This window comes from Ostrinia nubilalis, chromosome 1, assembly GCF_963855985.1.
Source record: "Ostrinia nubilalis chromosome 1, ilOstNubi1.1, whole genome shotgun sequence".
NCBI lineage: Eukaryota > Metazoa > Arthropoda > Insecta > Lepidoptera > Crambidae > Ostrinia > Ostrinia nubilalis.
This window is the reverse complement of record NC_087088.1, coordinates 14,468,644-14,484,524: the sequence shown is the minus strand read 5'-3', so window position 1 is coordinate 14,484,524 and position 15,881 is coordinate 14,468,644. Positions and strand designations below refer to the sequence as shown.

General features: G+C 34.7%; 2 protein-coding genes across 11 annotated transcripts in view; one reads left to right on the top strand and one right to left on the bottom strand.

The window, feature by feature from the left end:
- Window positions 1-15,881, top strand: part of LOC135073771 (solute carrier family 12 member 6) — a 419,228-nt gene that overhangs the window by 82,826 nt on the left and 320,521 nt on the right. The window lies entirely within an intron of this gene.
- Window positions 1,628-8,524, bottom strand: LOC135073634 (uncharacterized). Of its 9 annotated transcripts, none has more exons than XR_010257673.1 (4): window positions 8,434-8,524; window positions 8,121-8,239; window positions 2,860-3,146; window positions 1,628-1,927 (listed from the first exon to the last, which is right to left on the bottom strand). XR_010257673.1 is itself a non-coding variant. In XM_063967795.1 (4 exons), the coding sequence occupies exons 1-4, from the start codon at window positions 8,440-8,442 to the stop codon at window positions 1,669-1,671; spliced, it is 480 nt and encodes a 159-aa protein (XP_063823865.1). In that variant the 5' UTR covers window positions 8,443-8,518; the 3' UTR covers window positions 1,628-1,668. The 9 variants fall into 9 exon arrangements, 2 of the variants coding, with proteins under 2 accessions (XP_063823865.1, XP_063823871.1); XR_010257684.1 differs by having other exon boundaries at window positions 2,860-3,077; XR_010257689.1 differs by having other exon boundaries at window positions 2,860-2,936.

Sequence of the window (15,881 nt, the reverse complement as noted above, 5' to 3'; positions counted from 1 at the left end):
GATGCCATGCTGTCAAACTTGGCCGGCACTATTGATAAAGAAAATTTACCGGTTCTACAAGTATTCTTCAGTCAAAAGACCCCTTAGATAAGGAAGAATCTTAAGGTATTGAGTGCCTCCAAAATGCAACTATCTGGGAAACGAGGCGGGACGCTGTTATGCCTCGTCGAGCAGGACTATGGGCCTAGAGTGAGAGTGTAAGATGTGGTGTCAAAGTAAAACTGATGTCAAGACGTCAGACAACTACGCCGTATCAACCACTGATGGGATTTATTGAAAGACGTGTATTAGCTGCCGAATGCTTTATTGCACTGATTATAAAAATGTTAGAACTACCAAAGTCCCAAATGTAGGTCAGGCGTAGCTGGCCAAAGTGCATGAATAAAATGCAAGTTAATAATAAATTAATTAGCAATAAAAATGTGCGAGTTGACTCGTACAGAGAGTTACTGTCAATAGTAGCTGAACTTTGTTTCCGTGTACAACTACTTATGTGGCAGTTAATAATTTAAACAAATATTTTACTCCGACGTAAAAGTTAGTAAGTACCACTTACGTAATTTGTAATTAGAAACTTTCCGTTGTATAAGTGAGTAAATGACAAATAATACACTTATTGTGATTATTTTTTCATAATTCTTCATGTTTTATAAAATATACCTCATATAAAACTATCATACCAAATTTCATCAATGTATGATAAATAGAACGCGAGCTACACATGTTTAAACCTTCAAACCGCTCTCCTGTAAAATTGACCGTTTTCAGATACGTTTTTATACGTAGGGACCGTCGAAATGATAAACCAAACGAAAATGAAACAGACTTTTGTATTTTCTGAATAAATACTCACAAAATAAGTTTGGTACTACGCTTTTTTGTACTGTTCCGTCTAGTGAGTAAGTGTCCAATCTAATCAACTTTTTAAATACAAAAATAACTCTGTATAGTAGGTCCGTAACTTTATATTATTATCAGAGGACATTGAAAAAGGAATTGGGATGTGATAGTCACTTTTATCTGTCTCTTATACATTTTTTTTTCATGTTCCTATTCTTACCCGCGACTGGTTTTCGGGTGAGGATGGAAATAATTGATACATTCAACATCAAGCCTTCTGTTGGGAGGACTCTTGAACAACTAGTGGCAATACAGAAGAGCCGAAATACTAGGTACGTTACGTTACCGTTACGTTATAGATTTGAAAAACGGTGACCAATTCGCCTTTTCTATCGTAAGGGATAGAGCTTGTTCCCAACGAGTCACACCCAAACGAGTAACACTGTTCAGTTACACACTGGGAAAAAAAATCCCATCCATTCAGACTGTTACTCGTTAACCTGCGTTTTCTTACTGTAAGCTGCATTTTCTTACTGCAAGATTTTGATTTTTAATGTATTTTGTACAGTCACTCAGTCTGTCTGTCTGTCTATCTGTCTGTCTGTCTTGCTTTCACGCCTAAACCACTGAACCGATTTTGATTAAATTTGGCATATAGATAGTTTAAGTCCCGGAAAAGGACATAGGATAGTTTTTATCCCAGTTTTTGAAACAGGGACGCGCGCGATAAAGTTAGATAAAGGCGAAGCCGCGGGCGGAAAGCTAGTAAAAGAAATAAAACAATAAATATTATAGTAAGGTGTGTTTAATTAAAAAAACAAACTGCATCTATTTTCCGAGAACAAGACTTTGAAGAAGACTGGCAGGAGCACTCAAAATTATTGAGCATTGCCATGTGAGATCAGGTGTATATCCCTTCTTATCTTCAAAATACTGGCGGTAGTAATCCTCAAAATGGCATGGTATTTGTGCTTTGTCCTCGTCCTTTTTGGAATAAACTAAACCAAATACTTTCAGGTGTTCACCGTCGCTGTCTTCGTTTATGATATAGCCATCAGCTTCATACATGGTGCCGTTTTCGTTGAAGCTGAAAATGAACATTATCACGTTAGGAATAAACAAACACCAAAAGAACTTATACAGGGTGGAAACGATAAGTGATCTCACTCGATTATTTCCAAACTATACATGATATCAAAAAACTAGTTACTGATCCTGAAAGTGCTTTATGAGCTCTATCAAATGGCATTAAAAATAGGTTACAGAATAAACTGGATCTATCCGAAAATTCAATGTTTCCAGCTTCCATATATTTGGTAAAGTCACATTATTTTTAAAACTACACATGATATTGTAAAACTGATTAATGATTCTAAAAGTGCTTCACAAGCTCTATCCAATGGTATCAATATTACAGATATATTATCAAGTTAATATTATCAAGGTTACAGAATAAACGGGATCTATCCAAAAATTCAATGTTTCTTTCTTCCATACATTTAGTACTACCACAGTCATGACACTCATCTCTTGACAATATTATAGCAAGTAAAGCCTAAAACGAATGTTTTACATGAATAATTTTAAAGAAGAATACAATTTACGAGTTTATTTTAAGAGTTTACTATTAAATAACAAAAAATACGCTTCTAATATTGTGTGTCTGGCATACATTTAGTATGGAAGCGGGAAACATTGAATTTTCAGATATATCCAGTTTATTCTGTGACCTATTATTGAAACCATTTGAAAGAGCTCATGAAGCACTTTCAGGATCAGTAACCAGTTTTTCAATATCTTGTATAGATTAGAAATAATCGAGTGAGATCACTTAACGTTTCCACCCTGTATAAAGTTATCTGTCAAAGCAGTCTTGCATGTTGACAGACAGAAAGACGGACGGTCAACAAAGTGTTCATAAGGTTTTTTAAGGTTGTGTATTTTCCATTTGAGGTACAGTACCCTAAAAATCGATAAATTCTGCACACAAAATAGCAATTTTGTGAGTAAAGAACATACACGAAATGGTGGGAGGTAGTGTTTGACTCAGTCTTGCGGTAATAATCAATCGTGGCATTTACTTCGTACACATAACACTGTTCACAATAAAACAACGCTCAAAACTGAATTTCCAAATTATGGGAATTAAAAAGCCACTCAGATTTCATTTATACAGTACTAGAGATGTGATTATGACACACAATATCTGGCGTTTGTACTTGACGACAATACTCGCGCTTTACATTAAAAACTAGCACTGGATTCTACCAATTCCATGCTGATGTACAACACAGCCAAAACGTAAGCTGTAAGTACTCATGTACGGTATCCTTCCCTTTGGCCAAATTACTTTTCGGCAAAGAAGAACGGTCATCTGTGACCCAGGCCCGACAGAAACGAGACATACCTCAGTTTTTTTGTCATGTCTTAATTAGTTAAATTATATATTTTTTATATTCGAAATCTATGTATAACACCAAAATATTACCCTTTGTTTTTGTTCAGGCGTTATACAAAAACTAATACAAAATGCCTATTTATCACCAAAATTGGTAAATGTATGTACCTAAATGTCTATTACACCTGCTATGGAATGTATCTAGGTGACCTGGAGATACAGCCGGATTATACAGGGTGACTTTTGTATCAGTATCCAAATTTTAATATAATAATCTATGAAGCGAAAGACAAAACACGTATTTTTTATTTTTGTATCGTCCAGTACAAAAATGTCAAAATAAAGCACCCAGAAACAGTCTGAAAAAACACTTACACCGTGGTCACGGCTCACTCGCTTACGCACGCACACACGTACGCGCCTGCCCGCGCCGCATTTCATTCATTGCGATACGATTTATAAGTTGTCGATTTTCCCTTCATACTTTCACGGGCTTAGGACCGTCAAAATGCAAAAGATTTCAAAGTGGTAATTAGTTTTAATTAAACAGACTTACTAATTTATGGTAGAAAAAATAAATACCTACGACAATAATTACGCTATCAAAAAGAAAATAAAATCACCGAGAGCGGTAACACTACTTTTCTTGTGTACCTATTCGGGGGTATTTATCGTTATTTTCATGTGCAATAATTGAGATTGCTTACCAAACCTACCTAACCTTACAACAAACTAACAAATTATGAGTAGTTATTTTAATAATTGCCCAAAGTGCATACCATTTTTCTCCAGACAGACTTGCACGCTTTTGTACATTGTCTTTGAGTTTATTTAAAACTACAGTGTCATTTCGCACTTTGCGTCTCGTGTAGGTACTTACCTACTTGCTCGCGGATCTCGCTTCAGTTTGCCGCTAAAATCGTTCACCGGTTTGGCACTGTTGGGTTTAGTCCTTGGTTACGAAGTCGAGGTATTCCTCTGGGCCCGGTTCAAACTCTCTCCACTTAAAATGTAGCACCGAATCATTTCATAACACTCGCGCTGCGAATACATCGTTACGTTGACCGCACGACGGAACGATCGGCGCGCGCAGCGATACGCGCATCTCGTAATGGGTTGCGCGGGCGACTGATTGAAGCGCCGCGCGGCCAGGCCGGCCGGTCGAGCGTTGCCACACGTTGCCAGCTCTCCGCTCGACCAGCTCTCCCGCAAAATGTTTACGCGCTAAGCGCGGTAACCACACTACGTGATTAATTGGTTAGGAAAAAAATAGTTGATGTTAAAATTTGACCTACCTATTTTTTATTAAAAATGTCATCTATAAACGATACCTAATGTCAGGAAAAAATTTGGATACTGATACAAAAGTCACCCTGTATAGGGTGGAAACGAGAAGTTACAAAATCCAAAAATTCAATGTTACCAGCTTCCATAATCTGTAACCTATTATTGGTACCATTTGAAAGAGCTCGTGAAGCACTTTCAGAATCAGTAACTAGTTTTTCGATCTCTTGTATAGTTTAGAAATAATCGAGTGAGATCACTTATCGTTCCATATGTATAACCACCCTGTATAATCCGGCTGTATCTCCAGGTCACCCAGATACATTCCATAGCAGCTGTAATAGACATTTAGGTACATACATTTACCAATTTTGGTGATAAATAGGCATTTTGTATTAGTTTTTGTATAACGCCTGAACAAAAACAAATGGTAATATTTTGGTGTTATACATAGATTTCGAATATAAAAAATATATAATTTAACTAATTAAGACATGACAAAAAAACTGAAGTATGTCTCGTTTCTGTCGGGTCTGGGTTTTTTTTGTATGGGGCGTGAACGTTCTTCTTTCACTTCGCAAACAACTTATCGCCAAAGTTTCATTTCCCAAATGAACTTTTAGCAGCTGTACTTTTCGCAACTAATTCATTTGGTCAAATTATCATTTGGCCAAATTTTACTTGGCAAATGTTTAAATAGCAAATGTTTTATTTTGCCAAATATTATATCCCAAATAATTTGTTTGGTCAAATTGACACTTCACATACTTACCCACCGTTACTCACAAATCAAAGCTTATAGACTAAGAGCTAGTGAACGCCAGACCTACGTTATTTGATAAAGGCTGAAAGTTTGTCAGCGCATGCTCCCAACATAGCTAAGAACCATGGCCAAACATGAAGTTTGGGTCATGGTGGCTTTGGCAGACAGACGGTACCTACTAAAGGTGTGTAAAATACCAACTTAATTACGTCAAAGTATAAAGGCTAATTTTTTGATATTTCCTTCAAAATGTTATTAGAAATGACGTCATTCATTGACAGACGCCTACCATGGTGGCAGCCCTTAGCCAGACACCTTAAAGTTCATGAAAATGTAGTCCTACTTACGTCATACTATAAAAGCTAATATTTACATAAAATATTTGAACTATCATTTGATGAAGTTTCCTCATCAGCCAGATACTTCTGATGGTTCCTTCGCCTTGCCAGACAGCTTTTATGGTGGCTGAAAGTGCGAACGCGAGGCACTAGAAATATTGTTTTTTGTACTTTTTCTTAAGTTACTCAAGTATTTGAGTCTGTAAATCATGATCTCATGTTGATGAGCCGATGATGGAAGGTAAGTACAACTCCTTAAGGCTTAGGTAATCCCTAATTTTAATGTGATTACCTCTGAAAGTTGCCTAGAGTAAAGTTCTTAGCAACATTAGCATTACCTATGTTAATGCTAATGTTGCTAAGAACTTTACTCTAGGCGTTTAGCAACTATTTTGAAGAGAAAATTTGTGGCACCACATTTTCCGTGTATATAAATTCTAGTGAGGATTTGGGGGTCCTAATTCAATATAGAATTGTTATAGAATTATTTGATACTATAAATTTGATTATACTATGCATAGTAATAGATATATCGTGATGGTTTCGCTGGAAGGATACTCTGCAGCGCAACCACTTTCAATAACAAAATACGGCAAAACCTGAGGCATATTTTTTTTAAATAGGACTAGAATTTTATAGACATTTCAAATATTTATTTTAGAAACTTACACTAGTTAGTTAAATCAAAAGTAGTTCTGCCGGGGAGCATGACGTGAGTTATTCTACAACTCCTAAGCGTTAAGAAGTTGTACCTTCCATCAACATGGGATGATGACTAGCTGATGCAAACACCCAAATTACTTTAGAAACTATACTTATATAATATACTGGTTAAAGAATTGTCCTCCAACTCCTTAGCCTTAAGGAGTTGTACTTACCTTCCATCATCAGCTCATCAACATGATATGATGATTTACAGACTCAAATACTTGAGTAACTTAAGAAAAAGTACAAAAAACAATATTTCTAGTGCCTCGCGTTCGCACTTTCAGCCACCCTAAAAGCTGTCTGGCAAGGCGAAGGAACCATCAGAAGTGTCTGGCTGATGAGGAAACTTCATCAAATGATAGTTCAAATATTTTATGTAAATATTAGCTTTTATAGTATGACGAAAGTAGGACTACATTTTCATGCACTTTAAGGTGTCTGGCTTAGGGCTGCCACCATGGTAGGTGTCTGTAAATGAATGACGTCATTTCTAATAACATTTCGAAGGAAATATCAAAAAATTAGCCTTTATACTTTGACGTAATTAAGTTGGTATTTTACACACCTTTAGTACCGTCTGTCTGCCAAAGCCACCATGACCCAAACTTCATGTTTGGCCATGGTTCTTAGCTATGTTGGGAGCATGCGCTGACAAACTTTCACTAGCTCTTAGTCTATTATGGCACATGATCGTGGTTTTCACAAGAATTTTATGTAAAACAAAGAAATTGCAGAAAACAGTATGGTTGCAGAAAGTAGGTATTGCAGAAAATAGTAGGTTAGGTTAGGTTAGAACAGTGACCCTTAACGCGCGAAGTCGAGCGAACGGAGCGAGCGAAGCGAGCGAAGTAGGCGAAGTGAGCGTGCCGCGGCAGCGGCCGCCGAGCGCTAGAATCACCTCGATGGGTGCCGGGAATAAAGCCACAATCGACAAAACACAATTTTACAGGAGAAGAGATTTAGTGTCAATTTTGAATAATTCTAAACTACGAGGCGTATCAAAACGGTTTGTATATCAAACGATGCGTTATTTTTTCTGGATAAGGTTATAGTGCTTAGAATATACTTTAAAAAAGGTAGAAATACATATTGCCGCTTCATACATTGAAAGTCGGTTCCGTAAGAGTCCATTGTGGTTTTATTCCGGTAAAAAGTTTGCAATTATTCAAACAGCAATAGTGTATTGCAGCCTCGGGCACTGATCTGAAGGATACAGTAATAGCCGTTTCCTTGTAAAAGATTTAAATAAAAGTTTTAACATTGTATATGGCACGATTATTCCGGTCAACAAATTTTAAATGATGAATGGGAATAACGATTCAATATCCATAGTGCTTTTGGTAAATCAGGCAGTTTCAAAGATAAAATTCTGAAAAAAATTCAAAAGGTGTATAGGGACCCGCAGTTTACTAAAATCACTTAATCGGAAAACTGCTGCTATGGCTATTGCGGCTTTATTCCAGGCACCCATCGACCTCTATTGTTATGAATCATTTGGAAATTTCGATAAAAAGAATGAAATATGAAAATTAATTTAGAACAAATGTTAGTATATTAACTACCCACTAAACAAAATAATAACCACAAGCTAATTTGTATTCCATTCTATGCACCAATCAAATTGTTTTGTAAAGTGAAATATTTTTGCCAAATGAAACATTTGGTAAAACATACTTTGCCAAACAATAATTTGCTAAACAATAATATATGACACATCCCGATTCTAAGTAACAAAGACGTGTTGCGAACTTTTTGCTACTTTGCGTGTCACGAACTGACTATACAATACCCTATTTTTGTAAATAAGGTTGTTATTGAGCGTTATTTTACTGTGTACGGGAGAAGTTTATCCTCTTCATCCTGGGTGTCCTGGGCCACAGACAGGGCAAGTAGACACAGTGGGATTATCTGAAATAGGAAGAAAAAATCACTACAGTGAAAACAACTACATTTGAGGTCATAACCTTGCCTTTTCATTCACTTACACTTGAACCTAGCTTTAAAACCGTCTTAGCTTTAATAAATAAAATAATACACTTGGAAGGTACCTAATGGTGATTAGGATATTTAAATACCTAGCTTATTTTTGAAAACTTACTCACCGATTTCATATTTTCTTTTTTGAATGTAGCTGTCTGTCGCAAACGAAACGAACGAAATGAGACGTAGCAGTGGTGATCCGGCTTATAAAGTGATGGATATATTATATTTTTTTATTAAATGATCACACAAAAACATAATTAACTGGTTGTTCCAAAATCTTCCTGTTTCGTTTACATAAATAAAATATACATTCATAAGGCTGTAAGCACACGCACAAGATGCTTTTGTTTTATTCTCAATTTTGTATTTTAACCAGTTCAGATGATCTCCGGCTTCTGAGAACATGCAGAGTCGTTTAGTACCATGATGATCATGACAGATCAAGACACAGCGGCTCATAAGTTTTCTTGACACCCTAACATGACGAACAGGCGTCTTTCCGTTCTATACATAGCCAGAACGCAAGGGTGTGAAACTAATCGAGTATAGTTTGGAGTTGACTTTTTTTACTAAGCTCCTCCAAACTATACACGACCAGTACGCATGCTGCGTACTGCTCGCGTATACTTTGTAGTGACTTAGGTCAAGTATCTTACTCCAAAATATACATCGCCAGTACGCATACGGACTAATCATGTATGTATTGTAATAAGTGCGTGATTACAATTTATACGCGAGTAGTTGCATGCTAGTCATTTTGTCTTATTGACCTCTCTTTCTATTACATATCAATTCATATCTACGTGTCTACTTTAAACATTGAATCATCTTTCGACACGTATTCTGCCATAGAAAAGATATTTGTTTTGGGGCTGATATTTAATTTTCACCAATTCTCGAATAACTCTTAAATTAAGAATTATGTAGGTATGGAAATATGTCAAAATGATTTTGTTCTTGAGATAAAAGTTAATAAATAAAATAAATAATAAATAAATATCCTAACATTTTACACTGCGCTTCTAGTCCCAAACTAAGCAAAGCTTGTACATAATACTAAGTATTAAACATACATACTCAAATACTTTTTTTTTGTAAATACATACTATACATAGAAAACACCCAGTCCAATACAAACAAATATGTTCATGCACACAAATGTTTGTACTGTGCGGGAATCGAACCCGCTACCTCCGGAATAGTAGTCCGTTTCGAACCACTACACCAAACGGCCGATAATACAAACCTAGCATTTAAAGTCTCGCATAATGTATTAATAATGCACGTTGAACTTTCTTTTCTCACTCTCTCTCATTTTAAATGAATTTATGATTACACTAATAATTGTTATTTAATTTGAAATACTACTTAAATAATCTACCTAATCAATTTAATTTCAAAAACCACTTACAATAGTGTTAAAAATCTAGATTTATTATAGATTCAGTAAAATAATATTATTTTATGTAATAATATCGAATAAATGTAATTTTAAATATAATTCCATATTTTACTAAATACACACTCTCGTCAAGTGTAAGTGGTGTAGTAGAAACTAATCGAGTATAGTTTGGATATGACTTTTTTTACTAAGCTCTTCCAAACTATACACGATCAGTACGCAAAATTCGTGTATAGTTTGGAGTCACAGATTTACAAACGGGCACTACAAAATATACACGAGCAGTTTCCTATGGGTGCGTTCTGGCTATGTATAGAACGGAAAGACGCGACGAACAGAATATTATATTGTATCCGCAGCTTATATTCAATTCTCATCTAGTTGGGTCAAAAAGTCAAGGTCAAAATCGTCTATCGGGCATCATCCAAAATTATGCACCGCGGCAAATCTCATACTTCGACAGTTTTTAATATGTATGCTGTCGATTGTACCTTAGCTGGTTTATTTTTGATGATTTAGACTAGGCGCAGACCACCGATTTTCAACCGACTTCAAAAAAGGAGGAGGTTCTCAATTCGACCCGTATGTTTTTTTTTTTTTTTTTTTTTTTTTTTTTTTCTATGTTTGTTACGCGATAACTCCGCCAATTATGAACCGATTTGAACAAATCTTTTTTCGGCGTATAGGTAATACCTCAAGGGTGGTCCCATTTAAATTAAATAATAAAAAAAACAACCCCCAAGGGTGGAAAATTGGGGATGAACTTTTTTATACGCAATATCTCCGCCGATTATAAACCAATTTGAACGATTATTTTTTTGTTGAATAGGTATTATCAAAAGGGTGGTTTCATGCGAATTTGAAGAAAATATTTCACCCCCAAGGGTGGAAAATTGGGGATGAACTTTTTTATACGCAATATCTCCGCCGATTATGAACCAATTTTTTTTGGTCTCAGTGTACTGCCTACCTTCAGTGGTAACATCAAGGTAATAATTAGTTAACTAAAAAGCAAGAAATAAGTAAAATTTTATAAAAAAAATAAAACCGACTCCAAAAAACCTACACTAAAACGTAGAAAAATAATTACTAATTACCTACTTATTTATTAGGACGAATTATTAATATTTATGTAGGTGGGTATTTCGCCAAAAATGGTCAATTTTGCCTAATTTCCTTGGTACGAAATATATTTTTGTTTTTAACTATTTTTAGTTTCCCATTGTATTAAGTAACAAAAACTAAGCTAATATATCTAAAAGGGGTGTCATAATTCGTTTTAGAAACAAAGTTATAAGGTCATGAATTTTTGGTAGCCAAGGAAATTATTATAAATATTTTTTTCTCTAAGTTTTCTTCTGTGGTTTGCTTTTTTTTTGTTCGACCCATTTTTGTGTACCTTCGCAAGCAAACATACCAATGAATATTGTATCATTACGACCTTTTTACACAACTAAGGAAGATAAATTCAGTAGATCGAGTTAAGAGTTAAAAACAAGTTGTTCTATATCTATTCTGATACCAATTTCTTAAAATGTAAATTTTAAACTTATTCCAATAAAGAAATACTCAAAATTTGACTTTACGCCGAATTAAAAATGGTCTTTTATAATTTCCTAGGCCTTTTTATGCCACGGAAAACAAGGAAATTAGGGCCAAAGAAATTAGATTTATGCCTAAAAGACACCACAGACAAAAACCTATTTACCCTATGCATTTACTATTTAAACCTTGGGTTTACCCCTACAGACACTACATCTGTGTAAATAAACAATAAAATTAATCCATTGTTTAGCTGCAAAAAACCGTCCAAAGAAATTGACTTTTTAGTAAACAAAAACCCAAGGAGGGACCTACTTATGCGATTTGTTGCGAAACTGTTCAACGAAGTACTGTCCTGCCTCGATGGCCTCTTGGGACGAAATGGCCGAGTGTAACGGTGCAGTGCATTACATTCTAAGTTCTTTCGTTTCGTTACTACAATGGTCGAAAAGAAGACCCAGGGAAATTATACTTTTGACTCGGACAAGAACTTAACTTCACTTTATTTCCTTCCTTTAAGTATTTGACATTTAAACTTTTTATTTTCCGATAGCCAAACGTTTCTCAAATATAAAGAGAGTGCTATTAGAATGAAATTACGCTTCAATTTGTTATAATGTGCCTTCATTTTGGCAAACAACAGTAATGGACATAACAAGGAAATTAGAAAAACGACTTTTGATTAAGTTTTTCTACGGTATTATTTGTAGTTTCTGCCATTGTAATAGCAAAAACAAATAAAACTTTTGATTAACTTTCCCATAAAAATAGTTTTATACATATAAAAATAAAAAAACATGTGTTCGCCTGCCTGGACACAGAAAATTTACTGTTTCGGCGAAATACCCAGGTATACCATGATTGATACTTTTGGAGTCGGTGCAGGCAAAATTTACATGTTTCATAATCTTGGCACCGACTCCAGAAGTATCAATCATGGTATACCTACATAAATATTAATAATTCGTCCTAATAAATAAGTAGGTAATTAGTAATTATTTTTCTACGTTTTAGTGTAGGTTTTTTGGAGTCGGTTTTATTTTTTTTATAAAATTTTACTTATTAGTTGGCCGAAAGTTGGGCCCGATTTTATTTTGTTTGAAGAATCGGCCAAATCAAATCGGTGTAATGTGCGCAGTTCCATACATGCCCATACTGATCAACTGCCCGACTAAACTATCGGTCGACGAAAAATCGATGGTCTGCGGCCTGCGCCTAGGCTTAAGCTTCTTTTTTCATTCCGTGACTCGTATTGTATCCTTGATGAATATTAATTTTATCGACAAAAATAAAGGTGACTTTGCAGCATGGATATTATTAAATTTAAATAACCTAAAATAAATGCCAATTTATCTGTTTGTTGCACTTGTTAATATTACATAATTACTATAGTAGCCGCCCGCGACTTCGTACGCGTGGATCCCATTTTACCCTCTTGGGATTGAATTTTGCAAAATCCCGTCTTAGTGAGCACACGTTCTAAATTCCTTTTAGTAATCCCCCATGCAAAATTTGAGACTCCTTCTCCATTAGTGTCTGAGGTTTCGTGATGAGTGAGTCAGTCAGTGACCTTTCGTTTTTATACATATAATAATATAGATTCTCTTATTTATTAAATTAGAGTTTGGCAAAGTTTCTTCTGCGACTTATTCTCACCACAATCCGAACTTTGATAAACGTCAAAAATCTGTCAAACTCCATACAAAAACACCGGTTATCGTTAAAGTTACGGTCAAAGTTAGGTGGTGCAACTCAGCCTTAGTATTGTGTGCCCGCCTTGTCGTCAGGTCTGCCCTGCTGCACCTGCTGTCGTTCGTTGTGCAGCTTGATACTGATTCGCACTGACCCTAAGCCGTTGCTCTCAAAGCTTGTTATCAGCAAGTGCAGCGCAGCACAAGTGGGTCAGCGCTTAGAAACTCGTCTTAAGTCTGTATCAAGCAAATAGTATTTACATAACTCAATTTGAGTTATTGAGCAAATGTTCCAAGCAATTTTAAGAATTAAATAAGAAGATTTAAAAAATGCCACCACTTTTAAGTATACACTTGTTACAAACCTTAAATTGATGCCATAGAATCTATCTATGGCATAGATACAATGTAATTAATTTCTGAAGATCTGAACAAAACACAAGAAGAGATTTCGTTGTAGGTACCGTAGAATGGGGTTACTTTGACCAATTTTAAACTTTGAAGGTCCATATCTTTTAAATTTGTGGGTGTAAAAAAATACAAAAAAAGTCTAATAATCGGTTTGTAGAGCACTCTCGATTCGTGTAATAAAAAATGAAAAAATATAGCTAAATTTTGAGAAAAAAAATAAGTATGTGATCAAAGCTAAAAGAAGAATGGGGTTACTTTGATATCCCCAGATTTTATTGCGTAAATAGAAAGTAACCTCAATTATAATACCAATAAATTAAAAAAAAACAAAATCTGCCAACGGGGTAAATAGTTATTGACATTTTTGTCCTATGGGGTAACTTTGATCTAGTAAAAGTCATCAAATAATTAACTGTATTTCGTTACTAAAATGTTGGTATTAAAATTTTAGCAATAATTAAACTTCACAAAATAAAATCTAAAAAATAATTATAAAAATAATTTGTGTTAAAAAATCAATAATATTAAATTTATGCAACAAAACAATAAGAAAAGTCATATAAATTCACTTAAGTCATACAAGTTCTGCAATATCAATATAAAAAAAATTGGACACATTCAACGTTACTATCCAGAATTGCAAAAGGCTTTGGTTTTGGCAGGTAGATTAATTATTTCACTTGTCCTAATTTCAGATATATCATCGCGAACCAATTTGAATCCTTTATTTATACATGGACCTATAAAAAAAGGCGGACGGAACTCGCGCTACAACAAAACTGTGACGCAAAATTTTGGCGTTTGTCTATTGTGTGAGTGAATTTAGGGATGCCATGTTAGCCAAAACATTTTACCCATTTATTTTAAGAAAAACATAGATCGGCAGATGTTACTTGGAAATGTAGACAGAATTATTCCGTGCCATTTTAAAAGGATGAAAGGTGAATGCGTTGAGGTAGGCGCGAAATTTTCAATGTTCAAATTTTCTTACATTGTTTTCAAGTCAGTGTGTCAAATGTAGACAGAATTATTCCGTGCCATTTTAAAAGGATGAAAGGTGAATGCGTTGAGGTAGGCGCGAAATTTTCAATGTTCAAATTTTCTTACATTGTTTTCAAGTCAGTGGGTATGTACATAATGTTGATCAAAAATGATTCACGCAGTTACAAATTACGAATCTTGTGTACATTATAATCATTATCTTAGGCATCATCAATATATTATTATTATCTCTGCTAGATTTTTTTTAACATACAACCTGACACTGACTTGCAATCAATGTAAGAAAATTTGAATTTCGCAGTTCCACATTTTTGGGAAGGATCAAATTTGCCTATGAAAATATATCCCATTAAAACACAATTATTATGATAAATTATTTTATTTCCATAGTATGCGTAATAAATAACTAAAAAGTCCTAAAATTATTATTAATTTCCCATATTTCGGGTAATTTTCCCACGTAAATAACTGAGAACACTGGTCTTTGACGTATTATTTTTTCGAGTGAATGACGTTTGATTTCAATTAATTTCAATATTTTAATGTCGGGAAATAAGTGATTGGATTATTATTTTGCCTATGAAATGTGATTCCTTAATTTTTGTTTGTTCGAACAGAACGGTTTTTACACAATTTCATCACACAAGACATGTCGTATTCGTGTTGTTTTTTCGCTGCTTAAATGTGTCAACTGTGTGAAGTTTGCACTCGAAGTGGTGTATCAGGGTGTGAATGTGTGCGTGCCGGCCTGTACGTACGGGCAAGCTGGTGTATCCTAATGTCACAGTATTTTGTTGATGAGAATCCGTCCGACTTTTTTTATAGGTCCATGTATTTATATTCCAAAAATTTGAAACCTTCGATTACCAGTGGATATTACCATTTAAAGAGGAGTATAATCTCTGGGGATAATTTGATCAATTTTGATCAATCTCACACCATATACCTACCCTATCAATGACACCCCGCATCAAACAAACTCAAGTCATTCCATTATCTTTGAAGTTAGAAAAGTACACATGAAGTTTTGCAACACAATTATTTAGCTATAAATAGAGAATATAATATAATATAATATAATATAATATTATTAACCTTTTCTAATTAAAATTATGGGCGAATTTCCCGCGTGTTCTCAAAAAAGGAATTGACAGTTCTTCAGTGTTGCTAATCTAAAAAAAAACTACCAAATTGCGTTTCGTTTTACGCAATTCGTGATTTTATACAAAATGGAAGTTTCGATCAAAGTCATCCCGTGAAACAAAGTAACCCCATTCTACGGTACCAAAAATTGGAAGGAACCGTAAAAATATTTTATTAGGTACTAGGTCACACTTTTGTAGTCAAAATTAGAGATGGGTCCAAGTTCCAAGTATTTATTAATACTTGATCCAAATACCTATTCCACCTAGTACGTAGTAATTTACCATACTTGACGCGACTAGTGCGGACTAATCCACGTATTATGACTTTAAAATACAATTTTCTTTGAAAAGATACAACCGTAGTATTAATAATG